Source organism: Rhinolophus hipposideros, assembly GCF_964194185.1.
Source record: "Rhinolophus hipposideros genome assembly, chromosome: 2".
In the NCBI taxonomy this organism is placed as follows: Eukaryota; Metazoa; Chordata; class Mammalia; order Chiroptera; family Rhinolophidae; genus Rhinolophus; species Rhinolophus hipposideros.
In genome coordinates, this window is record NC_138048.1 from 59,640,371 (window position 1) to 59,668,116 (window position 27,746).

The 27,746-nt window shown below is 43.3% G+C and overlaps 1 protein-coding gene across 5 annotated transcripts in view; it reads left to right on the forward strand.

Moving 5' to 3' along the window:
* Nucleotides 1-27,746, forward strand: part of MASP1 (MBL associated serine protease 1) — a 66,519-nt gene that overhangs the window by 13,563 nt on the left and 25,210 nt on the right. For 3 of the 5 annotated variants that reach the window (XM_081071622.1, XM_081071621.1, XM_081071623.1), the window contains 6 exons: nucleotides 13,861-14,038; nucleotides 14,823-14,954; nucleotides 17,148-17,344; nucleotides 18,988-19,135; nucleotides 20,689-20,807; nucleotides 21,803-21,881. In XM_081071622.1, coding sequence (XP_080927748.1) covers nucleotides 13,861-14,038; nucleotides 14,823-14,954; nucleotides 17,148-17,344; nucleotides 18,988-19,135; nucleotides 20,689-20,807; nucleotides 21,803-21,881 — 853 coding nt within the window. Of the gene's footprint in view, nucleotides 1-981; nucleotides 1,066-13,860; nucleotides 14,039-14,822; nucleotides 14,955-17,147; nucleotides 17,345-18,987; nucleotides 19,136-20,688; nucleotides 20,808-21,802; nucleotides 21,882-24,323; nucleotides 27,531-27,746 lie in introns of those variants that run through there. The other 2 variants (XM_081071625.1, XM_081071624.1) reach the window with 2 other exon arrangements.

Here is a 27,746-nt window from a genome sequence, read left to right on the forward strand (position 1 = left end):
TCCTGGAAGGAACCTTGGTATACTTCCTGGCTATGCATTATTCCTAAGGCAACATTGCCTGTTGGGGTAATTTAGTAAAATTAAGTAAAATGGAAGGACCTTGAGGGTCTCTGTGTTATCTAGATTGAACTCTCTCTTTTATCCTGATTTTGAGAGGAATGCATTTTACAAAAAAATAAATTAATTAATAATAATAATAATAATAATAATTGGAAATGGAGTCTGAGCTATGAAGGATGGGAAATACTCGATTTATCTCTTTGTGGTACACAAGTTCTAATGGCGAACTCAAGGTCATTCCACTAGACTGTCAGCCCCATAAGTTCAGGACTCATGTCTATGTTTTTTCCCAGTCCTGGGGCAGTACAGAAACAGGCCATGTCTCTTGGGAGTGAGCATAAAGGAAAGGACTCTGGTCTAAAAATCAGCCACTGATGTCCACTGAGACATTGGGAAAGTCACCTCTCTTCTCTGGTTCTCAGTTTCCCCATCTGCCTACTGAGAAAATTCACTAGCTGACTTCTACAAGCCCTTCTAGTCCTGATGGTCTGCAGCTCCCAGTCCACTGCCCCTTCCCCAGGCCCCACGGGTCGGTCCTCATTCTGCTGTATCATTGAGAGAGAAGTCCCTCCCATGCCCTGCTCCAAACTGACTCCTCTGACCCTCGGCCCCTAATTTCTGTGCAGAGCTCTGTGTTTACTCAGAACATGCCCTCGACCTTCAGGCTGTGGCTGTCAGTGACCCCAGCCCTGCAGCAGCTCTGCTAATTCTGTGGGAGTGGACAGGCTGCCTTGACCCCCAAAAGAAAAGAGAAATGGGACATAGATAAATGTTTCTCATGAATTTTAATTTTATTCCCTGGTGGGATTCTTTCACTCCAGAGATACTGTGTCCCAAACACCAATCTGGCTGATTCAGAAGCATCAAGAAGTGAAAATGAGCTTCAGAAAAGTGTGAAAAAAAAAGGCTTATTTTTTTCAGGAAGTGCAAACAGCACAGGCTATGAGGTGATGGAAAACAGAAGGAAGGTCAAAGAGCTGGGGCAGAGAATGTGCTCAAGTGTAGGTAAGTGTGAGGTGGGAGTTCTCTGGGATGTGGGTGTACCTGGTGTGCAAACCTGTATGCTTGTGTGTACGCACGCTGCTCTCAGACACACCTTAGTAAAAAGCAGAGCTTGAGTTTACTTTGATTTCCTCAGAAAGGAAAACCTAGGAAACGAGAGTTTTTCATTTATTCAACAAATGTATTCATTGAATGCCTACTGCCATGTTTCCCCGAAAACAAGACATAGCCAGACAATCAGCTCTAATATGTCTTTTGGAGCAAAAACTAATATAAGACCCAGTATTATTTTACTACAATATAAGACTGGGTCTCTAATATAATATAATATATAATATAATATAATATAATATAATATAATATAATATAATATAATAATAATAATATAATATAATGTAATGTAATATAATACTGGGTCTTATATTAATTTTGCTCCAAAGGACGCATTACATCTGATTGTCCGGCTAGGTCTTATTTTCAGGGAAACAGGGTGTTTACCAGAGCTTGGAGTATAGCAGTAATTAAAACAGAATCCCTGCCAGGTGGATACTTACATTGCACTGGGGGAAATAGATAATAAATATTAACCATAATCCATAAGTAAATTATATAGTGAGTAAGGTGATAGGCAAAGAAATCAGGGTAAAGAGGGCCATGTGTGTTGAGGTGGAGGTTATGATTGAAATATGCTGCTCAGCGTACTCCTCATTGAGAAGGTGGCTTCTGAGCAAAGATTTGAAGAAGCTGAGACAGTTAATCATGAGGCTTTTCGGGGGGAAAAGCATTCCAACCAGAGAGAAAAGGCCCTAAGATGGGAAATGCCTGGTGTGTTTGAAGAACAACAGTGTGGTCACGTGGCTGGAGCAGGAAGGACAGGGATGGGAAGTGAAGAGAGAGGTTTGGTGGGGAGCAGGGAAGGAGAGCCTTACTGGCAAGGACAGATTCTACAAGCTGCTTTCACACCCATATTTCATTTTACCTCTTAACTCTTAACGTCCATCTTGTATGTTTGCGAAAACTCAGCTTGAACCCAGTGGTGTGTTTATAAATGATTAACAACTGGATTTGGACTGGGAGATGGGCTGGGCAGGTGGGGAGAAGAGATGTACGGTAGCACACTATTCACCACACAGATATACTAGACATTAACGGCCTTAAGAGCATAGGTAATAGGAAAATGATAAAACAGGAGGTGATGAGTTTTTATATAATTTGTTTTTAATATATATTACTTAATTGTAAGTTTATGAGACAATTTTTTATGATGGCTATGTTTAGCAACAGGGTGACAAAAGTCCCTGTAGAGTTGACAATCGGCTCCTATAAGCTGGTACAACCCAACTGCCGCATACCACTGCCTGGGGAGGTTAAAGTGACACATGACATATGAGTGGCAGAGTGGTGACCAGAACTCAGGTTGTTTGGTTCCTATTCCAGTTCTCTGGAAGCATTTCCATGGGAAGATTTGAGGAGATACATTTGGGCTGGGGTGGGGTAGGGTCCTAGGCAGTGGCAAAGGAACACACCAGCTCACACATTCCTGGAAACTGGCAAGTGAAAGTGACGTGGGTCCCTTCTCTTCTCTCAGCACTTGCTTAATCACTGCTTTCACTCCAGTCTTGACTGTGACATACCTTAAGCCAGGCTGCAAGTGCAGCAGAACAGAAAAAGGCTTTTTTTTTCTGTCCTCCAGCAACTTTCCTGAACTGTTTAGGGCTCAGCCTCCCAATGCCTGAGGGGATTTGCAAGTGAATGGATCTGGCTCTGAAGTCTCTGACGGGTGGGGTGGGGAGTCTGAGCCATTCACAGGCCAACAAGACTATAAATCTTTCCTGGCCCTCCTTTCCAGCCAGGATTCCCAGAGTCTTTCCCACCCCCACCCCTGCTCCTGCTGAGACGGTGGGCACTGCCAGTTTCCCACCTGCGGGATGCCTGCTTCCCAGGCTCCCAGCGACCCCTCCCCAGCCAGCTCTTTCTTCTCCCCATGCTCATGCTGCCTGGAGATTATCCTCCTTTCTGTCCAGAGCCCTCCTTATAAACAGCAATCCTTGCTGTAGCAGTGAGATTCTCAGACTCTAAAATCTTGCAAGGGAGCTGCGTCTCAGGCCCCCACAGTGTTCATGGTCTCTAGCACACGCATATACACAATAACACTCTTAGGGGCTCCCGCAGCTCCGTTAGGAGGTTTTTACTGTGATTAACAAACCTGTAAGAACACTGTACTATCCGTGTACCTGGGCCCTGATCTGGGCTCTGTCGTTATCTGGGCATGTAAGCTTGAACCAGTTACTTCACTTCTCTGATCCTCAGTTTCACTAACAAGAAAGGAGAGACTAGACTTGATAGCCTGTAATATCTTTTCTATCTCTGACCTTCTATGGTTCTCTGATTCCAACTATTGAATCAGGGCTGGAAGACAGGATATTTGGATTTTTGTCTCAGGTCTGCTACTCCTAGGATGTGTGGCCTTGGGGAATTATGTCCCCTCTCTGGCTCCAGAATCACAATGTCTGCCTGAAGTAGTTCATTAAAAGACTGCCATCAGAAGCAAATAAAACAAAGGTGAAAATACTCTTCTCTCCTAACTGGAAAGTTTCACACAGAGCAGGAGACTATTACTACTATTGTTATAGTCATTGCTCTTATTGTTTTTGTTTTTATGGCCAAATGATGGGCCAGGATGGAAGCATCAACCTCCAGCCCCTCTCAAATGAGACCAAGTCGAGTCTTAGACCCACCAGCTGTGTACTTACATGGCTTTCAAGAGCTTCTGAAATGCAACACACACACACACACACACACACACACACACACACACACACACACACGTCTCCTTTTTTCCCCCTAGTCCCAGGTTCTTGTCTGGCACCCAGTACCTTTAATTTGCTCCTTCTCATGATCTTTAACTGCAGTTTTGACAACTGCATAAAGTAGCACAATCCGGCTGTTAACCTCTGGCGCAGTCCCTGGAGGTGACAAACTTGTGGTGAGAGTAACCTCAGGAGCACAGAGCACTCACTTGGGAGTCAGGAGTCCTGGGCCTGGGGCTGTTCCTGAATCATTGGCCTAAATTTACACATCTAAAGAAATCCTTTGAAACTCAGGAACATGAAGAGATTCTTGGACCTAATACTATTATCTTGTGGATGGAAGCTTTTAGAGATCCTTTACATTACTCCGGTCCTCTCTCATAAAATAAAGGTACAAGCCTTTTCGTGTCACGCACCTCCCAGGATTGTTAGGAGGTATACGAAGTGCAGAGAGCCAAAGGTACCTAAGATACCACCTGACAAATAAGGGCGGGGCTGAGTGGGATCTCTAGGTCTCCATCCTGCTGCATCAGCTGGGGACCTGGGGATCTCATAGAAAGGGAAGTCTGTGCTGACGGCTTCAATGACGTTAGGAATGGAGTGGGACGTGGATAAAAAAATGATACCCTGGGACAGTTCCAGTCTCTTAATTCTTCTTCAGACACATGAAATTACCCGTGCCCCACTTAGCTGGGAGTCTAGAAAGATGTCATCTCAGTTGGCCGAATCTCAGTGGTCTTGTTCTTCTCACTGATTTACTGAGTACTGACTATATTACAGGCAACTTTCTAAATGTTTTACATATAATAACTCATGTTGTGTTCACAAGGGTCCTGTAATATAAATACTATTATTCTCATTATTTTACATTTGAGAAAACCTATATACAGAGCATACTAGTTTCCTAAGGCTGCCATAGCAAATTGCCATAAACCAGGTGGCTTATAACAACAGAATTTTATTCTTTCACAGTTCTGGAGATTAGACATCTGAAATCAAGGTGTTGGCAGGGCCATGTTTCCTTTGAAGGCTCCAGGAAAGAATCAATTATTTCTTGCCCCCTCTAGCTTTCTGGTGGTTGTTGTCACCCCTTGGCATTTCCTGGGTGTGATAGCATATCTCCAATGTCTGCCTCTGTGTTCACACTTTCCTCTGTGTGCGTCTCTCTGTTCACATTTCCCTATTCTTATAAGGACGCCAGTCATCTCAACTTAATTACATGGCAAAGACCTATTTTCATATAAGGTCAGGTCAAGTCCAAGGGTTAGGACTTGAACATATCTTTTCAGGGAATACAATTTAACCTACAATACAGAGAGTTTAAGTAATTCTCCCAGCATCCAATAGTTGGTGAAGACTCATGAGCAATTTATATAAAGATGAGGTCTTATGTAAAGAGGAGGTCCACATGATCCAGTCTCAGTAAGGAGTTACATCCAAAATAACAGAAAGCTTAAAAGATCAAAAGCAATTCACAATTCAACTCACTCTCTTGAGAAACCACATGTAGTTATCACAAATATTCTTAAATATTCAATCTCTCTCTCTCTCTCTCTCTCTCTCTCTCTCTCTCTCTCTCCCTCCCTCCCTCCCTCCCTCCCTCCCTCTGTCTCTCTGTCTCTCTGTCTCTCTCTCTGTCTCTCTCTCTGTCTCTCTCTCTCTCTCTCTCTCTCTCTCTCCTCCTTCTTCCCCCAAAGTCTTCATTAACTCCACACAAAGGAACTCTTCCCTATTCTCTCATCCATTCACTTACACTCCATCCACTGAGTCCCTCTTAAACTTGACAATTGCAAAACCTGTCCCCTGACATGAGACTCTCCCTGCCATGCACTACCATCTGTAGTGCTATGTGGCACTACCATGCCACATACATCTAGAATTTTAGTTATTCTGAGTTTCTTGATTATTTTATCAGTATTGTGTTTTTCACTGTGTGGTTTGCGTGGAATTAAAGAAAAGATTTTTATCTCTTTTTCCGCTCTGTTGGGACTCAAGGGCTAGAAAAAATGAGAGGAGGTGAGAGTGATAAGGAGTCCCCATTCCATGACCATGAGAAAGGGAGGACTCGGGTGATGATGAGAGATGGAGGGACTGAGCTTCCAGGCTGGTTTAGTTGCCCCTCCTGTGCATTCCTTTTGCTTGTTGACCTGAGCTGAATGATTTTATGTCATTGAGTAGAAGACAAAAGTAGCACTGGACCCAAGGTTTTTTTTTTTTTTTAAATCCTTTTAAATACAAGAACAGAGAAAAAGATTAACTGTAGTTCCACCAGCCATTGTTAACAGTTTGCTCTAATTCATTCCACTTTTTATTTTCAATGTATACTTATAGCATAGTTGTAATTATACTGTATATACAATTTTTCCTGCTTTTTCACTCAATATAACCTACTAATATGTTTCCAGATCGTTACAAATTCTCTATTAATGTGATAATTAATGGCTGCTTAACAAAGTTAACACCAATTTAACCGTTCCCCTAGGATCAGATATCTGCATTGTTTCCAGTTTTGTATTATTATATGTAACATCATTGTTCATAGAAGTTCTTTCCATACTTGGAATATTTTCCACAAGTTATATTCCCAGATATGGGGCCAAGGAAGAACTTTCTAAAGGATCGTCCAAAATGGCCTGATCTATCTTAAAAGGAAGTGAGTTTCTCATCTCTGAAACTGATCATAGAAAGGTGGCATGAGTTTTGATAAGGATGTGGTAGAAAGATAAGAGGTTAGCCTAAGTAACTTTCAAGGCCCCCAAACTCCATGAGATTGTAATTCTCCAAATTTCAGTTCACAAATGTCAGTCTTACTCTTTGCTCCATATTGTTTCCTTACTCTCCATATCAGTTACCTATTGCTATGTAACAAATCACTCCAAAACTTAGTAGCTAAAACAAAATCCATTTTATTTGCTCATATATTCTATGGTCAGCAGGTTGGGATGGGCTCAGCAGGGTGATCCTTTTGATGAATTTGTCTGGGGTCATTCATGTGGCTACAGTCATTTAGAATATTAACTGAAGCTAAAAGATCCAAGATGGCCTCACTCACGGATCTGGTGGTTGATGGTGTCTGTCAGCTGGTCCATCTAGGGAATTCAACTAGGATGACTTATGTCTGCCCTATGTGGCCTTTTATCTCCAGTAGGCCTGACAGGGCTTCTGTATATGGTAGCCTCAGGGCAGTATTCCACAGGGGAAAGAGCTACAAGGCCACCTGCAGCCGGAAAGAGATACAAGGCTCCTTGGAAGTATCGCACAATTTCTAGCACATCACACGTTTCTTTGTCAAAGCAATTCACAAGGCCAATCTATGAAGTCACTTTGCAAAACTGTCTGTGTACAGAAATGAAAGGGATTGTTTGTAGGTTTGTTTTGTTTTTAATTTTTTCTTGGGGAATATTAGGGAACAGTGTGTTTCTTCGGGGCCCGTCAGCTCCAAGTCATTGTCCTTCAATCTACTTGTGGAGGGCACAGCTCACTGGCTCATGTGGAAATCGAACCGGCAACCCTGCTGTTCAGAGCTCACGCTCTAACCAACTGAGCCATCCGGCCGCCCCTGTTTGTAGGTATTTTTGCAAACAATATATCACAGTCTACCCTCTGGCCAAAATAATTCATGCCCTTCCCATGTATAAAATACACTTTTGCTCCATCCCTCAAAAGTCTCATCCCATTAGTATGTCAAGCTTGAAGTCCAGGACCTCGTGATTTAAATCAGAGGCAGATGACTCACCAAGGGTGTAAATCTGTGAGTGCAGTTTCTCTTGATCCAGAGATCTCTAAACCCCCCAAAAAAGTCATCTGCCTTCCATAGACCCATAATCTTTTTGTCTTGGTAGTTCAAGGACAACATAACCACAGTAGAATTCCTACTGGAAAATGGGAGAAATGGGAGGCATATCACAGTTGCTGCACCGTAGTCATCTGAAATCCAGCCAGGCACCTGTTGCCTCCTCCAGAGACCAGGGATTGTCTTCAATGAGAGCCCAGTTCCTGTCCCTGAGAGTGGTTCCCTCGTCCATTGCTCTCCGTGGCTCTTGTCTCTGCCCTCTGGATTATCAGCTTCACCCTCTGAAGCATTCTTCTTTTCCTTAAGAGATGCCACCTGTTTGCAGCTGAGTAGACCTTTCCACTTACTTCCTGTGCACTAAAACTTAAGACCTAGAGGCCTCTTTTTGGTTTGAATTGCCTCAGTCATTTCTAGTCCAAGTTGGTTGGTACATCTCCCTTAAAATTTTTTTCATGTGTCTCTTATATCAGAATATAGTCCACTCCACTAGCCAAAAACAACACCCACCGTTCTCTTCAAAATAGTCCTCTCTCTACTTTGGATGTCTCTACATAGCATGTCAGGGAGCTATGGAACAATGCATTTCAGATTCTTCAATGCCCTATTGTCTAGCTGATAGGGAGCCCTAGGCACTGTCTTAAATCTTGTACATCTCAACGAAGGATCTTACAGCCAGATCTTTAACATGATTTTTATCCTAAAGCCATTTTTGCTTTTAAAATATCTTCTTAGTGGCTATGGATGAGAAGTAGTCTTGTTTTCCAACACAGCTAGCCCTGGGCCCTCTGTGTTTCCTCTAATTTCTGAAGACTTACTTCTTCCTGAAATACCTTGCCACATACATCTAGAAGCACATACTGACACTTTCAACATTCTGCCTAAAGATCTCCTTAGCCAGATCCATAAGCTTATTACCGTACATTTTCTACCTTCTAAGTTGCCACAAGCAAATTTTGCCAATTGTTTCACCACTACATGACTCAGGCCACCTTTTTTCAAGCCTCCATAACAGTTTCCTCACTGCTTTTCTAGCCTGCACTTGATGGCCAGCCCCCAAAATGGAGCCACATGTTCTAGATTTTTTATTCCTGCAGCGTCTACTTCTAATGTCAATAATTGTATCAGTCAGAGTACAGTCAGGAAAGCAGAGCCTCTATGAGTACTGTGAGATAATGGCTATTTATGGGCATTAGAACTCATGTAATTATAGGAGGAGCTGGGAAAGTGAAGGTCCCAGCTTTGCATAGACAGGGATTAGAGAACCACAGAAAGGTCACTAATCAGTTCTCCTGACACCCTGGCATGGGTGGAAATGATGGCATCTGAAGGGGAATCCAAGAAGTCAGGGCCATGTAGGAGCCAAAGTGCCCCTGGGAGAGCCCCTGGGGAGGAGCCAATGAGAAGCTGTTGGCTCTGAGCAGCTACTGTCCCACCTGCAAGCATCTGATGGTAAGTCTGGGCCACTGTTGGTCATCAGAGTCAGTAGTTGAAAAGAAGATCTGGATGCAGGTTGGAGCGTGTGAGGACAAGTCAGGACATGGTGGGTACATCTACATCTGTCCATCTCTGTATCTGATCACAAAACAACCTTCAGAGAGTCAAGGACTGTTGCCTTCTAAACTCACTCAACTTCCTCTTTTGGCCAACTCTACCCTGGAACTATACAGGGAGGGAAATTCTTGGGAATGCAGTTTTCAGATGAACTGACAACAGGACAATCCAGCACACTCTCTTAATGTCTGCCTAAATTAGCTCTGAAAAGCTCTTCAAGGGCCCAAAGATTGTATCAGAGGGCCTCCAGGGTGCAGCTCGGGAACATAGACAAGCAAAACCTTGAGCCATTGGGTCTGTAGGACATGCCTTAAAGGAGCATGAGTGTTATTGGCTATAGAATCAGGATGCTGAAATTATGGACCTGGCACTAAGTAGTGACCTTGCCTGATTCATTTAAGTCATCTGGGTTTCAAGTTTCTCATCTATAAAATGAGAATAATCACTCTTAGCTACCTTTGCTATCCGTTGCTCTGAGAAGCTGATGGGTAGAGGTCAATGCATTTGTTAAACTCTGATGAGATAATTTTATGGACATGTGGAGAGCAGCTGTAGCTGTCTTCCCGCAGAAACTTGGCCAACTTTTCTGCTGCTTTGCCTTAGTTTTGCCTAGGAGTTTTGTGCTCTTTTAGTGAGGTAGATAATTCATAGAAAACCCTGGCTTCTCCTCCGTAGCTCTCTCTTTCCAGATTTCTATCCTCAGTAGAACACTTTTTCTTCATCTGGTGGTGGTGGGAGGGAGGGCTGGTTGAGACTCTGAACCCCGCAGGCCATGGATTTCCTCTGCCTGGATGCTCTCCCTAATTCCCCCAACCCAGCACCTACTATTTCTACCAGCCTAAATCCTACTCACCTTTTAGCTCCCCGCTCAAAGTACATTTTCTTCTTCCTAAATGTTTTCTAATTCCTCTCAGCTGGAAGCAATCCCCCCCCCCTTAAGCCCCTGGGCATTTTTATCTTTCATTGTAGTCACTACACCCTGACAATGTCCTAACACATACACATTTGAGTACTTACCTGATTCTCCTATTAAAAATTTACCTTCCCAGAGGCAGGGGACTTGCATATGATGCTCATGCAACAAATAAGTAATTTTTGGCATTCTCTACATTATAATCCAGACAGAACTTGGTGTATAAATAATTGCTGAATTAAGATGAAAGAAAACAAACTGAGGACATGTATTCATGTGTTGGTACCCTATAAGAGCCGGAAAGACATGGTTGCCTGTAGTAAGAATTAGAAAAATGAAGAGTCTGTGATCCCCAGCCAGATGGTTGTCTGTTATTATGAATTTTGTGTCTTCATGTGATAAGGTATTCCCCTGCATAATGTTAACGTGATGACCCTAGAAATGGGACCGTCCAAACAGAAGCCAGGGCTCAATATTCTACCTGTTCTCAGGGAGGTATATGATTTTTATAGAATTTTACAATTCATAGCAGGAACTGCAAATATTAATCAGGGCCAGTGACCCTCTCTGTTTAGGTTATGGCTGGAGCTGTCACTGAGCCACATCCTCTCTGGGAGATAGTCCATGCACCCAAGATAAGGTTTCAGGAGGCCCTTGAGCCAGGAAAGTTGTTTGTCAAAGTATCTGTGTCTTTTGTCATGGATGCTCTGGGTTGCTGGGTTCCTTTTTCCAGGGTCAAAACAGTTCCAAAAGCAACATTGATATCAAGAAATGCTTGTGGTTATCTCTATTCTTGAGCAAGTCACTTTCTCTCACCCTCAGTTTCCTCTAGAAGGAAGGAGATTGAAATAGCTCTTAAAAGTCCTTCCCTCCCAACTCTGATATTCCAGGACGCCATTCTGAGCTACAGACTGAATTCCCAGGGCCTCAGGAACTTCACTTTCCTGCTTCTAAAGGTGTATATGGCTCAGATTGTCCCATGGGTCTCAGCTGGAGCAGGCTTACTTGTTCTCTAAAATAATGTGGCTCTTCTCTAAAATAAATAGGTGATGACTGTTTATCTGTCATCATGAAAAGGTCCCTAAACCTTGAAGATACAAAGAGGGAGTTTATTTTTCGCAGAACTTCATTAGATCTCTCCCTAATCCAAATTATCTCTGGTTAGTTTCACTTGAAATTGTCTATGCTACAGCCATTATAGGACCCGAAAGACCTTGGGTGTTTTGGAGGTGGCTGCTCTGTCTGGAAGTGTTAATGCTCAAGAGATGACTATTCATTAGTAAGTGATTTTGTGTTATGTGGTTATAGAATCCAAACAAGTTCAAGTTCATCAGATTCTTCAGCAGGAAGCAATCTATTTATTGAATCTCCTGCTCACTAGCTTCTATGTGTGGTTCTGATAGTATGGATATGATGACTTGTTAGAATATTAGTATGGCAGAATTGGAAGAGAACATAGAGCTCAGCTAGCTCAAATCCTTGTTTTATCACGTGGGTAACTGAGAGTTAGAGAGAAGGAGGCCATATTACAGGTTATGGTAGAGTCAGGAATAGGGCTTAGGACCTCTAACTGCCAGGTGCATACACCTTCCATTATTTCAAAGCAGAGGCCACCAAGATAGACACTTCAGTTCATGCAGTTACTCATAGAAGAAACCTTTTCCGAGGTCCTCACACTAAATCTATTTAATCTTGTTTTTATTAAGTTCTAAGAAGAGCAGCTTAACTGGATTCTATTTTACAATGTATTTCAGCCAATATATTCATAAAAAATACAGGGAATAAAACACTACACAAAGAAGACATGAGACTTACAAAGGCATAGTTTGGGGACGTCCAGTGCAGGGCAAGCAATATTACACAACTTAATATCCCCAAGATGTTTGCTGTTCGTAACAGTGTCCCTGGATCCCCAAGAAAAGCTTAGTACGTTTCACCTAAACAAAATTGGGAATTTGTATAATACACTTTAAAAAGCATTATACCAAAAAAAAGTTTTTTGTTTTATTATTATTTTAAAAAATTATAGTTAAATAAAACTTCAACTATCTGGAAAACTCAGATAACCAAAATACCAAACCAGCTGTGATGTTCAAGGAAGTGACATTTCAGCTGCTTGAAGATAGGCATATTCTACAGTAATAAGGCCGGTGCGAGTTAGGCTAGTGTCTGCAGAGAAGAGGAATAAATAGCAAAGCCATGATCTCATCTTCTGTTTACACTTCAATTCCCAAAGTTAGTGATTAATTGTCCTTGTGGTTTGTTGCCAGGGCAAATTGTTTTTCTTTAAAACTCCCACTTATGTTAAATAAATAAATCATTAGTTCAAAACAGAAGTGTCAAATGTCAAGATACTCTGACATACTAAACTAATGAACAAAACAATGAATTCATTAGAATCTACTAGAGATAAGCAGCCTTTGAGAACTTTCCCTTAATGACTTTGAAAGGCAGCAGAAATAATTCTTGGGGAGAGACTTTCTCATGCATGTTGGCTAAAATGTCAGTCTAGAGGGTGCAAACACAAATACAAGCTTAAAAGAACTGGCTTAGGTGTAAATGATAAAGTGGTGGGTACGCCAAGTATTCGTGGTCAAATAAGTATACCGACCAGCTGCCATACAGTGCTTCCCAAACCAACACACAAAATCAGCGTTAGACAACCAGTTTCAGATGTCTGCTTGGGTCTCTGAATTTATACAGGGCTCTGGCTCTTCCAATGTAGTGAATTCTTTTAGCAAATAGGCGTAGTTTGCATCTGGAACTTAAAACAAACACACCAACATACACGATTTCTGGATGAGTCCAGTAGTTTTGGTATTATTAAGACTACCTATTAAATGTAGTTCTGATTATATGACTTCCCTGTCCAAAAGTTTTCAATATCTTCCCTTTACTCACACAATGAAGAGTCACTTATTATTATGGCATTCAAAGTCAACCATAATCTAGTTTCAACCAATCCTCCTAAGTACATCTCCAACAATCCCCCCCTGGGGATTGTTCTCAGAATGGATCTAGCACTTTGACGTCTTCATAACAAATATACATTGGATAACTGCTATGTGCCAGGTCATGTTCCATGCATTTAAGACACATCTGTAAAGAAAACAAAGTTTTGTTCTCTGGCAGCTTACATTCTACTGGGGATCTTTTACCTCCTTCTGAGTGCATTCCCAGTGCTTGTGTTCCATTAAAGCACCTATCGCACAGTATAATAGCTCTGAGTTTTCATCAGTCTGAACACTGCCTTCCCCATGCACTGCTCTATGTCTTATTCTGTCATCACCCCTTATCCCATGCTATGCTCAGTGGCAGGCACACACGGAATGCTCAATCAATGAAATATATTGTATATAAGGTTTCTTTTCTTTAAAAATGTGATAAGCTTCTGTTCCATATAGAATTCATCTGTGAGGTTATATAACTCTTTTTGAATTTTAACATTGAGTTACTTCTAACAAATAAGTCATTTTTTGTCAACAGGAATGACAAATGTCAAGCTACTTCTGATGGACCTAAACAAAATGAATGAAACAGTGATTGGATGGCCACTCTGACTTAACCTATATGTTTCTTTCCTTAAATCCCAGAATCAACCCCCACTCTTTGGGTTTCCCAAGCTGCCTGCTCTACTCCTGATCAACCCCTTCCTCTTTTCTACTGGAGACACGCAGAGAAGCTAATTTGGGAAGCTGCTCATCTTGTACCTTTTTTCTTTGACCCCAAAGGTAGAAACTGAAGACCAGTTGCTGGCAATCTTCTGTGGCAGGGAGTCCACAGACACTGAGCATACCCCTGGCCAGGAAGTGGTCCTCTCCCCTGGCTCCTTCATGTCCATCACTTTCCAGTCAGATTTCTCCAATGAGGAGCGATTCACGGGATTTGATGCCCACTACATGGCTGTGGGTAAGTTGGAGGAGTGGCTCCTCCCCACTTCTCCCTTTCTCTTTGAAGGTTAAAAGTGCCTTGTGCTCTCTCTTCTTTATAGTGAACATCTGTATACACAGATTCTACCATGAATGCCTTAGTGTATTTTCTCTATCACATGTGTATCCACCTGATGACTAGTGATGTGGAGTATCTTTTCATGTGCTTGTTGGCCATTCATATATCCTTTTGGGAGAAATGTATGTTCAAATTTTTTAGTTGCATTGAGAACATATATCTTTTTATCTTTATATTTCCAATGCTTCGGACAGGCTTAGACCCCTACAAATGACATAGAAAGAGAGAGGCAGCATGGAGTAGAAGAGTCCAGGCTCTGGAACCAGCCCACCTGGATTTCAATGCTGACTCCAGCATTTACTATCTGTGTGACTTGGAGTCAGTTCTTTAAGGCTTCTAAGTCCCAGTTTTATCATCTACGGAATGGGATTAGTAACAGTCCTGCTTGCTGTTCTCACAGTGGTTGGAGGGCAATGGCACCACCAGGAGTCAGATTGCTTGGGTTAGACCCTGGCTCTCTGTGATCTTGGGTAAGTTGCTCTCCTCTCTGGGTTCCAGTTGCATTGTATAAATAGAGATAATGGCTCCTTCTGAGCTTTATTCATCTTTGAGCAGGATTAAATGAGGGAATGCATGTACCTCCCAACACAGTGAAGAGCACATGCTAAGTGCTGTGTAAACGTTGGCTGTTTCCTTCATCATCACACATGGATTGGTTGACTGAGAGGCTCTGTCTGCCCCCCAGATGTGGATGAGTGCACAGAGCGGGAGGACGAGGAGCTGTCCTGTGATCACTACTGCCACAACTACATCGGCGGCTACTACTGCTCCTGCCGCTTCGGCTACATCCTCCACACAGACAACAGGACCTGCCGAGGTGGGCCCGGGGGGATTCTGTTCATCACTGTTATGTGCCACACTTTTCAATCCGATTAGGGAGGCTCAGGGAAATGACAGGTGCAGTGGGACCAATTACAACGGAAGTCAGAGAGCTATGCCTCAGATACCACATGGGTGAAGAGGCTAGAAACGCTCACTAGCCCCTCCTTTTAGGCCATCTTTCTTCCTGGGCAACAGAAGTCTCTGCTCTTTAGTCTCTATTTCCTCTCCTACTGCAGGGAATTGGCCTGGCCAAGTTTTGGGGGAAAGCAGGTTTCCCAGTCCTCTCTCTGAGCCATGAACCACGCCTTACCCAGCAGTTCCTTTTTATCTTCTCTTCCATGGCCCCTTAAGTTCTTCTGTGATTAAAAGATTCTCAGTCCAAAGAAAAGAAGAGGTAAGAGAGAGGCAAAGACAAAGACAGCAAGAAAACATCTCGTTCTTGCTATCTCTGTTTTCATTTATCATCAATGGGCCTATTCTCTCCTAATCTCTGGCCTGGGCAGGGGTGGACAAACAGCGGGGTTCAGCCACTTTCCATGAGGACCATCCTGGCTAGCAGGTAACAGCCACACATGCAAATGATGAAATGTAGTAAATGCTGCACAAGCAGTGTGGCCACAGCACGATTAGACCTAAGTCTGCCCAGGAGGTAGGCAAACACTTCCCAGAGATGGTGACCCTGATGGAGATGAAAGAATAAGGAAGAGGAGGGCATTCCAGGCAGAGAGAACAGCTTCCACGAACCTTCTGAGACAGGGTACAATTTGGAATGTTTGGGAAATTACCAGTAGATTAGTGTGACTGCAGGTAAGGGCATGTGTTTTAGAAAGCTCGCTTGGAAGCTAAGTGAGGGACCACTGGAGGAGGGCCAGGCTGGAAACCAGAATTCTTTTCCTTTCTCCTTCACAAACTTCTACTTGCTTCTGAATAAAATCCCCATAGACCCATCAGTAGAAAGCAGGCACATACAGGAGTTTTCTTGGAGAGGATTATATTTTCTATGGTGTCCACTAAGTATTTATTGAGTATCCACGCTATGCTGAGTACAGGGGAGGCTAAGGATGAGCAAAGTTTCTTGATCTCTTTTTCATTTTCACCTTTGCCTCCAGGAGCCTTTTAAAAATATTATCTTTCTAGTTGCCCTAACCCATGAAATTTTAATTTTCATACCACAGATACACTATATATGTATATATATATATATATATATATATATATATATATATATATATACACATTACATGTCTATTTGTGTATCATGCATAAAAAGAGTAAGACTTTCCCCAACCAAGAATGAATTTTTAGCCCCCTTTGAGACACTATCATCCCCACGAGAGTAGTTGGGGTAGAAAATGAAAGATGGGGACTCAAGTGACCTCAGTCTAAACTTTTATTCTGGAGCTTAGAGCGGTGGGACTTCAAGTTAGTCACACCTTATTTTCTGGTCCACAGTTTTCTCATTTGCAAATGAGCTGGATGAGCAAGGCTTTAGAAAGGATTGACACCCCAGATCTAGGAAGAGTCAGCCCAAGGACAAAGGCTCAGTGGTCAACAAAGGGGCCTCAGCAGGGCTAATCCATGGCCATGATCCCAGGATCCGGGGTCCTTGGTGAAGCAAGTACAACAGGGACAAACCAGAATCCCTGAGCTCAGGAGACTTGCACTTGAGTAGGGGCAAGAAAATCCACAAACGAATATGTTATATAATGGTAGGTAGTGGTCAGCAGCATGAAGGGAAACAGAGCAAGGCCAGGGGGCAGAGAGTGAGGGTGTGTGTGAATGTCCTGTGTTAGATGAGGGATCAAGGCAGGCTTTGAGCAGACCTAATGGAGTTCTGGGCTGGGGGGAGAGCAGGACAAAAGAGGACCATACAGCCCCCTACAACCACTTTATCTTAAAACCTTCCCATCTAAAACCTCCTCCTGCCCCCTACCAATGTCAGAGAATCTGATGAGAAGGTGTATCACATTCGCTGCCTTTGAGTCTTGACTCTGAAAATTACTGTGTGTGTGGCTTGAAAAAATCACTTCCCCTCATTGAACTTTAATGTCCCCATTTGTGAAATGGGGATAATGATTCTTTTCCTGCTTGTCTCTTGGGACTACTGGGAAATCGTACAGTAAAGTTAAGAAAGCAGTGCTGTGGCCATGGTGTGGTACGTCACTCTGCTTCGGTATGTTTCCCATAGTGGAGTGCCATGACAACCTCTTTACCCAGAGGACCGGTGTGATCACCAGCCCCGACTTTCCCAACCCTTACCCTAAGAGCTCTGAATGCTTCTATGTGATCGAACTGGAGGAGGGTTTCGTGATCAGCCTGCAATTTGAGGACATTTTTGACATTGAAGACCATCCAGAGGTGCCGTGCCCCTATGACTACATCAAGGTAAGCCTACAATAGACCTTTGCCCTGGGGATGCTGGAAAATACTGCTGGGTTGGGAACATTGATATTCTTGACTTCTACCTTCTTCCAGGATAGGGGTCAAGGAGTGTGCTTCCCAAAAAGTAATTATTTAAAATAACATCTGCTACCTTAAGATCAAGTCTAGGGATCTTCCCTGATCTCAAACTAGCCTCTTGGCCACCTGCAAAATCCCTGTGCCATGTAACATAACATCATCATGAAGTAGCACCAGAGGTGAAGGTCGTGTGGGACCATCTTAGAATTCTGCCTACCACACATAGTTTCCCAGAAGCTTAACCTCTCGGGGCTTTGCTTTTTCCCCCTCTCCACAGTAAGAGTGACAAGATGAAAATATCACCAAGGATTGTAGAAGTCACCAAATGAGAGTTAAGGACTCCTGGTCCTCAGAGATGGAAGGAAGAGTTAAAGGCATAGCAAGGATCCAGGACTGGGAATTGGGAAATCTGGATCAGCTAATAGTGCCTACTCCCTTTTCTCCATCCCATTTCCTCTATCCTAGTCCAAACTTCATTATCTCCTGGCCAACTGCAAAGCTTCCCAGCTGTTTTTCTTGCTTCTGCCCTTGCCCTACACAGTCTATTCTCCCATAGCATCCAGGCTGATCATTATAAAATCAGATTAGATCAAGATTGCACTTGAAAATAAGCCTAAATTCTTCAACATGATGTGGCCCTTGCCTGCCTTTCCAACCTCATGACATGTCATTCCCTCTGTTCCACCCACACTGGCTTCCTTCCTGTTCTTAATACCTCCCAGGCTCTTTCTCACCTTTGGCCTTGACCTTTACATATGTTGTTTTCTGTGTTTTGGGTTTTTTTATTAAAGTTTATTGGGGTGACGATTATTAGTGAAGTTGCATACACTTCAAGTGTGCAATTCTGTATTACATCATCTATAAATCCCATTGTGTGTTCACCACCCAGAGTCAGTTCTTCTTCCATCAGCATATATTTGATCCCCCTTACCCTCATCTACCACTCCCCCGCCATATGTTGTTTTCTCTGCCTGGAAAGTATTCTTTCCTCCTCCTCCAACGACAAGCTCCTATTTATGCTACATGTCTCAAATCCAATGTCACCTCCTCACAGAGGCCTTCCCTAACAACCTATTTAAAGTTATTATCTATCATAGTAATGACAAATTATATAGGGTACTTAGATTTTACTATATAAATTATAAATATATAATATATATTTATATTATGTCATCCTGATTATTTTTATAACCCTTACCATAGCCTATAATTATTTGATTATTAATTATGAGGCTCACTCCATTAGACTGCACTGTCTGCAGATCAGAGGCCTTTTCTATCCTGTGTGCACGGACGGGGCTCTGCCCCTGTCTGAGTCATACTGTGTTCATCTTTGAGCAAACAATCATTAGCCTGCCTTGTCCACATCCAGGGCCATTGTAAACTGTAAATCGGAGAGTGAGATGGAACCATTTGGTGAATGGTAATGCCCACTAGAAACGTGACTCAATACTATGGGTTCACATGGAGACTCCCAGAAAACCCCAGGTGCAGTATGAAGATGGTCCCTGCAGCAACCACCAACTGCTCTGATGCCACCCTTATTTTCTCCATCTTGCTCCTCACAGATTAAAGCTGGTCCAAAACTTTTGGGACCCTTCTGTGGAGAGAAAGCCCCAGAACCTATCAATACACAGACCCATAGCATCCAGATCCTGTTTCGCAGTGACAACTCAGGCGAGAACCGGGGCTGGAGGCTCTCATACAGTGCAACAGGTAACAGCCTCTCCCCTCCTGGGTCACACTTTGTTACCATGTTCAACTTTCATAGAGCAGTGGCCGAGGGATGAGGGGGTGTAGGCCTGGGACTCCTCTCCAGTTATGGCAGAACTCCTAGTTCTGCCACTGAGTAGCTTGGGACCAAGGTGCATTCTCTTTCTGAATGAGTTTCCCATCTATAAATTGTGATGAAGGGCAGCAGTGATGGTGTGTTTGGACTAGACATAGTTTTCAAAACTTGCTGTGCTTTGGAATCAAATTGGGACATTTAAAAAAAAATACGTTTTTCCTGTACTGCATCCCTTCACACTGTGATTCATTGGGCCTAGAGAGGACCCTTCATCTCCAGGCCTGTCCAGGACTGAGGTGAATTTTGGTGTGGGCCTGTAGTTCAAAATATTTCATTATGACAGCTTGCCTCATTGTCTTCCCCCTAGACTGACAGAACCCGCAGACCTCTGCCCAGTTCCCCAAAGCAGCCAGTCCCAGCCCAAAGCCTGATAGTCATTTAACCCCAGGGGTCTGCAGTAACTTGAGGAAGAAGACAGTAGGTGTCAGTGACAGGACCACAGCTGGCCACAACGGCTAAGCCGATTCGTAAACTCCAATATCCTGGCCTGCATTTTCAAATTCAATGCCCAGTTTTGGGAGGGAAGTGAAGAGAATATTAACAAAGGAGTGTTTGTCCAGGAAAAAATGTCAAGGATAGGCCCAGACCAGCCTGATTTAGCCATTTGAAGAGAGCTCAGAGGCATATGATCACAGTGTAACCCTTTGAGGAGTGGTCTTGAAAAGATGAATAAAAAAGAGCAATTGGAGTCCCCCTGACTTCCCCCAAGAAGGCAAACTATACCCAATGAGTAAAATGAAAATGGTATAAATTTCAATTGAATAGGAAAACACTGTACCTTTGTTCAGATGAGTCCAATATAAAATGTATAGATTTGGGAGGTATTGAGCTCCCTGTCATTGTAATGGAATGCAAATAGAAACAGGAATGCAAACAGATGTTTGATATCTACCATGGAAGATGTTGTAAATAAAAAAAAATATATATATATATTATACATATGTGTATATGTATAATATATATATATTATACATATATGTATATGTATAATATATGGTATATAATATATAGTATATATAATATGTATAATACATATCCATATATAATATATATGTATATATTATATATGTGTGTATATATACATATATATGTATATATACACACATATATTAAATATATATACATATCTCAGACAAGGGTTTCACCCAATTGAATTTAATATACTTTCCAACCCTGGGTTTTGATGAAACCATGTGGCCAACCACCTCATTTTACAAATGAGGAAATAGAGGTCCAAGCTGGAAAGTGACTTTGTCAAGGATCCAGAGTAACTCTTCTTCAGGACCTAGTAGGTCCAGGGCCTCAGACCCAATCCTGTGGTTCTTTCACCCCTTTCAGGCCTTGTGTTCTAGGGACAGGCCTCTCGCTGCCAGACTTTCCTTGTTTTGTCACCTGCTGTTCTTTCACTGCTCCCCACCAGGGAATGAATGCCCAGGGCTACAGCCTCCTGTCCACGGGAAAATCGAGCCCTTGCAAGCCAAGTATTTCTTCAAAGACCAGGTGCTCATCAGCTGTGACACTGGCTACAAAGTGCTAAAGGTACAGGGTCCAGCCTGGGAAGTGGGAGCCACCAGGCCACAGACATTCTCCAGGGCTCCCGGGGCAGATGGGTTTCCAGAGCTTGTCATGGTCCCACCACAGTATTTCCCAGCTTCCCCATAAACCTTCAAAATGCTCCAGAAATTCCAGTCTTCTAAAAACTCAAAGCATGTGTCCCAGACTCTCACTTCTGGAACTGGCACAAAAGTCTTTTATCAGAGCATTGGCTCGTTTGAATTTCAAAAAATCTAGATCTATTCATCCCTACAGTCAGGACAAACAACCTTATGAAGTTCATCAGGATTATTGGAGGAAACTGGGATAGAAAGCAGAGATTTAGAGGTGACGCACAGGCACTGCTCACTCTCCCACCCTGAAACAGTGGTTCCCCCAGGAATCACCTCAATTTAAAAACCGAAATCACCTCCCAGCCCGCACCTGAAGCCAATTAAAGCAGAATCTCTGGGGTGAGGCCCAGGAATAGGTTTTTCTGTTATGTTGCCCAGATGATTCTGATACGAACCAAGCTAGAGGACAGCTACTCTCAAGAGATGGTTGTCTAAGTGGGGTCCCCACTGCAGCATCACCTCCCTTGTGGGAAATGCAAAGGCTTGGTTCCCAGGCCAGACCCACTGAATCAGAAACTCTGAGGCTGGGGCCCCGCAGTCTATGCAAAAGCCCTCCAGGAAGCTGATACTCACTCAGGTTTGAGAGCCCCTGCAGTGAAAAATGAATCTAGGGTGCAGGTTTCCCTTCAGAGACCATTGCCCAAACCCCTTTCTATACCCGGCCCTTGCCTCTCTCCAGAGGATGACCAGGGAGTATGAATTCAGCGTCTGACTTTCCCTTATCTTCAAGCTTGCTCTTGGAGGCCCATGGCTGGAAAATCTCAGTCAAGAACATTCAGGTTTGGAGTTTGAGCTGGTTTTACTGGGAAACAACCACCAACCCCGTCCCTCTTCGTTCTCCCACACCTTCTTCATGTTTCTTTCTAGGATGATGCTGAGATGGACACATTTCAGATCGAATGTCTGAAGGACGGAACATGGAGTAACAAGATACCCACCTGTAAAAGTAAGAAAACAAGAGTGATTAATTATAAAGATAATGAGCTCCCCAGCGCTGGTGGGGTTCAAGCAGAGACCACACAAGGGTGACAGCTTGGCAGATGCACTTTAACAAGAATGGAGACAGGAATTCAACAGACACATAAGGGTTGGATAAAATGACTATTAATGTTTCTTTCAGCAATAAGACATTAGGATTCCAAAAGAAACTTCTTGTGAGTCCCAGTTTACTTTCTAAATACTAATTTTACCTCTGCCCGCAGAAAGATTGCCAAACTTGCTAAAGAAATAGCGTGTCTTCAGGTTTGAAAGCAGCTCTGGTGATTGCTAATTCAGGAAACTATGTTGGTCCCAGTGCCCAGAGCTAAGTGACCTTGCCGGTCTCTACGTGGCCATCAGCCATACCCACTAAGTTTTCTGGGACAGCTCGGTCTGTGGGGTCAGCACAGTGGACATGTGAGAAGCAGGGGACACAGCTCTGCATGGCTTTTGGGACCCAGAGTTCTTGTTTTGGCTCTGCTTCTAACCTACCCTGTGACCATGGACAGGAGTCTTCTTAATTGTAAAATAAGGTGTTTGGACTAGCTTTAATATTCCAAAATATATCCTGGTGGTTCTAAATAATGTGGTCCATATAAATCACTTAGTGAGCTTTGTAAAATTACAAATTGCCAGTTACCACCCCTCTCCCCCTACCCAGGTGATTTCAATGCAAAACTTATAAGGACCACCACGATTTTAGGAAACTCCTCTGTGGTAACAGTGATGACAGAGGCATGGTGACAGAAAGGGAAGGAAAAGGAGAGAGGGAGGGAACGAAGGAGGGTTTACTTTAAAATGGAGAGGTGAGATGTCAAGAATTAGAGTTAGTCCTGCCCACCCTTAGTTCATGACGTCATATAAACTTTGGAATGGGGTCCTGTTCCCTTCTCCTAAATGCCTGGATCCAGTGGGCAGGCAGATCCATTCCCACCGCCCCGAGAGGACACTGTCAGGGTGGGGCTCCCTTGAGGCAAATCCCAAGCAGAACTTTGGAGCACAGTGTGTTTGTTTTTAATTTTGCTTTTTTATGTGACGAGGTGGCCGGAGCCAGAGCCCAATGTGGGTAAAGGGGGGACATTTTATGGCTTCAACAAACAGTTTCAACAAACATTTACTGGATGTCTGTGCAGAGGTCTATAGGGAATTCAGATGGAAAAGACAAGGTCCAGACGTGCAGGAACTCAAATGCTGGCAGACACATCTGCCACCTCCTGCAACGTGTGGCTCATGTGCAGTGGTGTCCCTGAGTTCTATACAAAGCAAAGGAGCAATTGGAAGGAGGAGGTAAAAAAGGATGTGAGATGTAGAGGATACAATGTGGCCTTGGAATCAGGAAGTTCTCGATTCAAATTCAGGCTCTCCCAATTGAGAATCCCTAAGCCTTTTATTCAAGAGTCTTTTGGCCTCAGTTTCCTGCATTCTTGGTTGTTCTGAGGACTAGCCATCTTAATGTACATATCACACCTGTGGAGCACCAGGAATAGGTAAAAGCTAATTTCTTCCCCTCCCCCAGTCCCGTGACCAGGAAGAAGTTTGGCTTCTCTCATTCATCCTTTTGGAAAGGAGGAAACTTTAATAATAGTTTTTTTCCCTGATGAAACACACACATTTTTTATTGTAACAGAAGCATCGATAGAGTAAGGTACCACTATATTTGATAGCATTTTTTCTGTGACTTATGTTTCGTATGCAAAAGAATGCCTGTCATTTTGTACCAAAGAAAAGAAGAATATTTTTTTTTCTCCCTAATATGATCTGGTTGTCCCAGCACAGCCTGGATCAGGGCTGTTAGAAATCCCTATTCAGACACATTGAGCATCTCTGTTCTTTCACTAAGTAGGTATTTATTGAGCAACTCTGTCCCAGACATGTGAGCTAGGAGAGATGTAAAGATGAATAAAACTGAGAAGTTGAGAGTCCCCAGGGATTTGTGGGGAAAGGGGTTGGGAACAGATAGGAAGTTCATGTGTGCTGTGAGTAAACTTTCACTGGAACAGGGAGTAGAAATTAAGGGTTATTGTCCTGTCCCTGCCTCCACCTTGCTGTAATGACCCAGGACAAGTCCTGTTCCACTCTGAATGCCATCTGTCAAATGAGGGTTTGGGCCAGACGAATACAAAGCTCGCTCCAGGGGAAGAAAGTTGTACTCCTCATGAGCCAGGATTTATGACTGTACAAATTCTCAACGTGGTACAAATTCCAAAATCCCAAACTGTCCTTCACACTGGCTGTACCTAAACTGTGCGTTCTTAATCAATTCTGGTGGAGTGATTTCTGTATTTCCTGCGTGAACTGTTTCTGCTTTGCTTGCTAATTTTTCTCTTTCTCTTCTCTTTCTCTTCCTTCGTCTCTCTGCTTCCTTTCTCTGTACCACTTGATCCCTCTTTGATCTTCACCATGGTGGCAGAAACCGAAATGGATGTGGAGAGCGAACTCGAGTCAGAGCAAGTGACAGAGTGAATGACAGGACCCCACACAGTGCAGACAGCCAAGAATGGATCACTCACGAGACCCGGGGGTCCCAGAGCTACTCCACCCCTCCCCACCCTGCCAACACTCCATTTCCCATTTCCGTGCGGATTAGAATGGACGCTGAACAAGGCGACACTGTCTCAAGCAGCTGAAACTCCTGCGTGTATGAGAACAGTTCTCCTTTGAGGGTTCAGCCATTACTCAGATGTTACTCTGGAAAATAAGGAAGAGACAATGAGAGATTTTTTTAGTATTTCTAAACGGACTGTATTCTTCTCAAAGGAAAAATAACTTTGGTCCTACAGACACAGCGTTGACCAGGTCAAAGTGGGTCCTGGCTTCTAATCCACTGTACACTTCAAGTTTACATAGGCAAGAATGCCTATGACTTTATGACTTTAACATTTTAACCTGTTGCTACTTTCTGAACAACCATGAGTAGGTAAAACTAAGGATAACTCATATAGCATGGATTTTTAGGGAATCTAGATGTATCTTCGTGCCCCAAAGTTTCCCTTCCACCTTTACCTAACACAGGGCTGAGATTCTGTCATCCGATATTCTTTCCTCTAGGGCTTACAAGTTTTACATTACTGAAAATTCACTGATTAAAGTTTTTCAAAAGATAGGTATCACACTTGAAAGCAGTGTTCCTCAGCCCTGGTGCCATGGCACATCACTGGGCCATAAAGAGCAGTGTAAAGAGAGCTGTGGCGTGGCAGCCAGCATGCTGGGAATCTGTTTCAGCCTGAACAAAATCTGGGTACACATATCAGAGAACCACCGCATTGCATTATGACTCCTCATTCTATTTGATGATGAAATGGCCTGTTGAGGAGGACAGAACACTGCAACGGTAGACAGGGAATAGTCTGGGGACTGTGGTGCCATCCTAGGGCAGAGGTGTCCCTGAGATAGAGCATGGGATGGTCACTAAATACGAGCATCAGTTGAATCACTATTTTTAAGCCCACAAAGTATAACAGATAGTGTACTCAGTGGGATAGAGGAAATCACAGTTTAGGCAGAGGGTTGATGTGGATCCAAATAATTGCAATACCAAGCAACCTAAGATGCATTCATCAGAGAGAAATCAATAAATAAGGGGAAGCAGCTCTATCTTTTTAGAAGAATGAGAAAAGGCTTTCAAGAAGAAGCAAGATTTGATCAAAGCCTCGAGGATGGCCAGAGCATAGACACACAGGGTTTCCCCTGTGGGGAAAACTGTAGGCAAGAGAGAGGCACAGTAAAGGGTCTGTGATGCTGGAGCATAAGTACAATGAGGGGAAGGACGGAGACGAAGCTGGATGGGAGGGCAGGCCATCCCTAGGGCCTGCGCACCAGAGTGAGCCAACTGTGAGTTTTCTAGGAAGCCCCTGGATTGTGGCCAAGCATAGTCAAGACAGCAGGTCAAGAAAGATGTGTCTTAATGGTAAATAAAGGCAGCAAGAGGTGACAGTGGAGATGGGATATGGGGTAGTACATCCCGTTCTAGAGAATAATGAGAAAGGGAAGCCAAGGAAACAGGAAAGAGAGGGCACTTTGATTCCAGAGCATGAAAATGGGCACAGGGAGTTTTAGAGAAAAGCATGACACTCTTCCTATAGCAAAAAAAAATAGACTAGCTCAGGGTCTGGATATAGTGTCTTTGTGCCAGGCAGCTGCTCTAGGCCCTTCAGAAAGGGAAGTCGTCTCTAGGCCACAGAGAGACATGGTTCTTTGCTTGCCACTGTAGCCTTGGGAAGAAAGTGTACCCCTTCCCTGTGCACTCTACCTAAGCTGAAGTGACCTTTATCTTCCACTATGTAGCACTTCTCTATGGTTGTAGGACCAGCTTTATCAGCGGGCAAAGTTAATTCTCTGTAGTAATGTGAAAGCAGGCCCTCTACCCAGAAACATCTCTTCCCACCATTTTTGGCCACATAACAGGCTCTCAGTTCCTGACTATCTACCCATGTCTAAGACCAATCCTGGAATCCCTCCACCTGAAACTTGGTATCAGGTCTTGAGGCTGCCTTAGGCAAAATGAACTCCTAGACCAAAGTTAAGGGAGACAAGAGTAATACCAAGATCCAGGTACCAATCAATGCATTTCCTAAAAAAGGAAGAAACATCTGTTTTGAGACTCAGTAGGAAAATACATTAAAAATTGATGATAGCTTTAAAGAATAAATATTACCACCTCTTGTTTTCCTAGTGCTAACCTTCCCATGCTTTCCTCACAGAGTAGAAGAGTGTGTCTACTTTGGGTGATCAAAACAAATGGAAATGGAATGTCCAGGGGTTGAAGGCCAGGATAAAACATTAACCAGTTCTCCTGGCTTTTCCTTCCTTGTGGGTAGGAGGGACCTGCATTTACTCCCATCCTTCCCCCTCAGCTCCATCCTGGAGGGCCTTGGAGTTAGTTATATTTTAAGTTAGACAACTCTTTGCTCAATCAGATGAATTTGGAATCCTAAAGTTAAAAATCACAATTTCTGAGTAGCCTCAGGGTAAATTGTCCTCTCTCTGTTACCCAAAGTGAAAATTCAGACAGACAGAAACTGGAAATTCTACCATGGTCTTGAAATGCAGTCCTCCAAAATTATCAGAAGATTGACAGCTAATGTCCTCCACTGCCCAGCTAATATTGATTATAGGCAGTTTTAACTAGAAAACAGATCCTTAAGAACTATAGGTTTAGTTTTCTTAAAAACAAACAAACGAAAAAGCAAAACAATTGAGTTTAAGGTCTGGTCTGGTTCTCAGATCACAACTCACTGCATGATCTTAGACCAGTCAAGTCTCCTCTCTGGGCTCATCTGTAAAGATATTCTAGATCGCCCGCCTTAAGGTGCCTTTCCAACTGTGAAGTTCTCTGATTCCTCTATGATTCTTCAACTCTGGAGGAGGCTGTTAAACCTAAGGTTAGGATTTCCTTAGGAACCAATGGAGGCCCATGAAGAGACATTCACAATCTGGGTCCTCAGCCTCTGACCTGGCTCCCAGCAGACTTACACTGACCTTTATCAGTGCTGACAACTCCTCTAACACCTGACTGGACTGGCAATCTCTTCTACGACCACCTCTGAGGAACAGGCATCTTTGGTCTTACCCTACAGCGAGCCCCAATGTCCAGCCACCAATGATTAGAGAAAATGAGCAGGTGAAGACTAAAAATTGATCCACCGTGACCCTACCTCCTGACTTCTGTGCCTGCAGAGAGCCAGCAGGGTGGGGCTGTGCACTCATGTAGAAGTTGGGTTTCTTTTTGTTGTCTTTTGCTTTTTGGTTTTTTGTTTTGTTTTGTTTTTGTTTTTGCCAAACTCCAATGTGAGCACATTAATGGCTCTTTCTCAGCATGTGTTTTGGTCTGGAA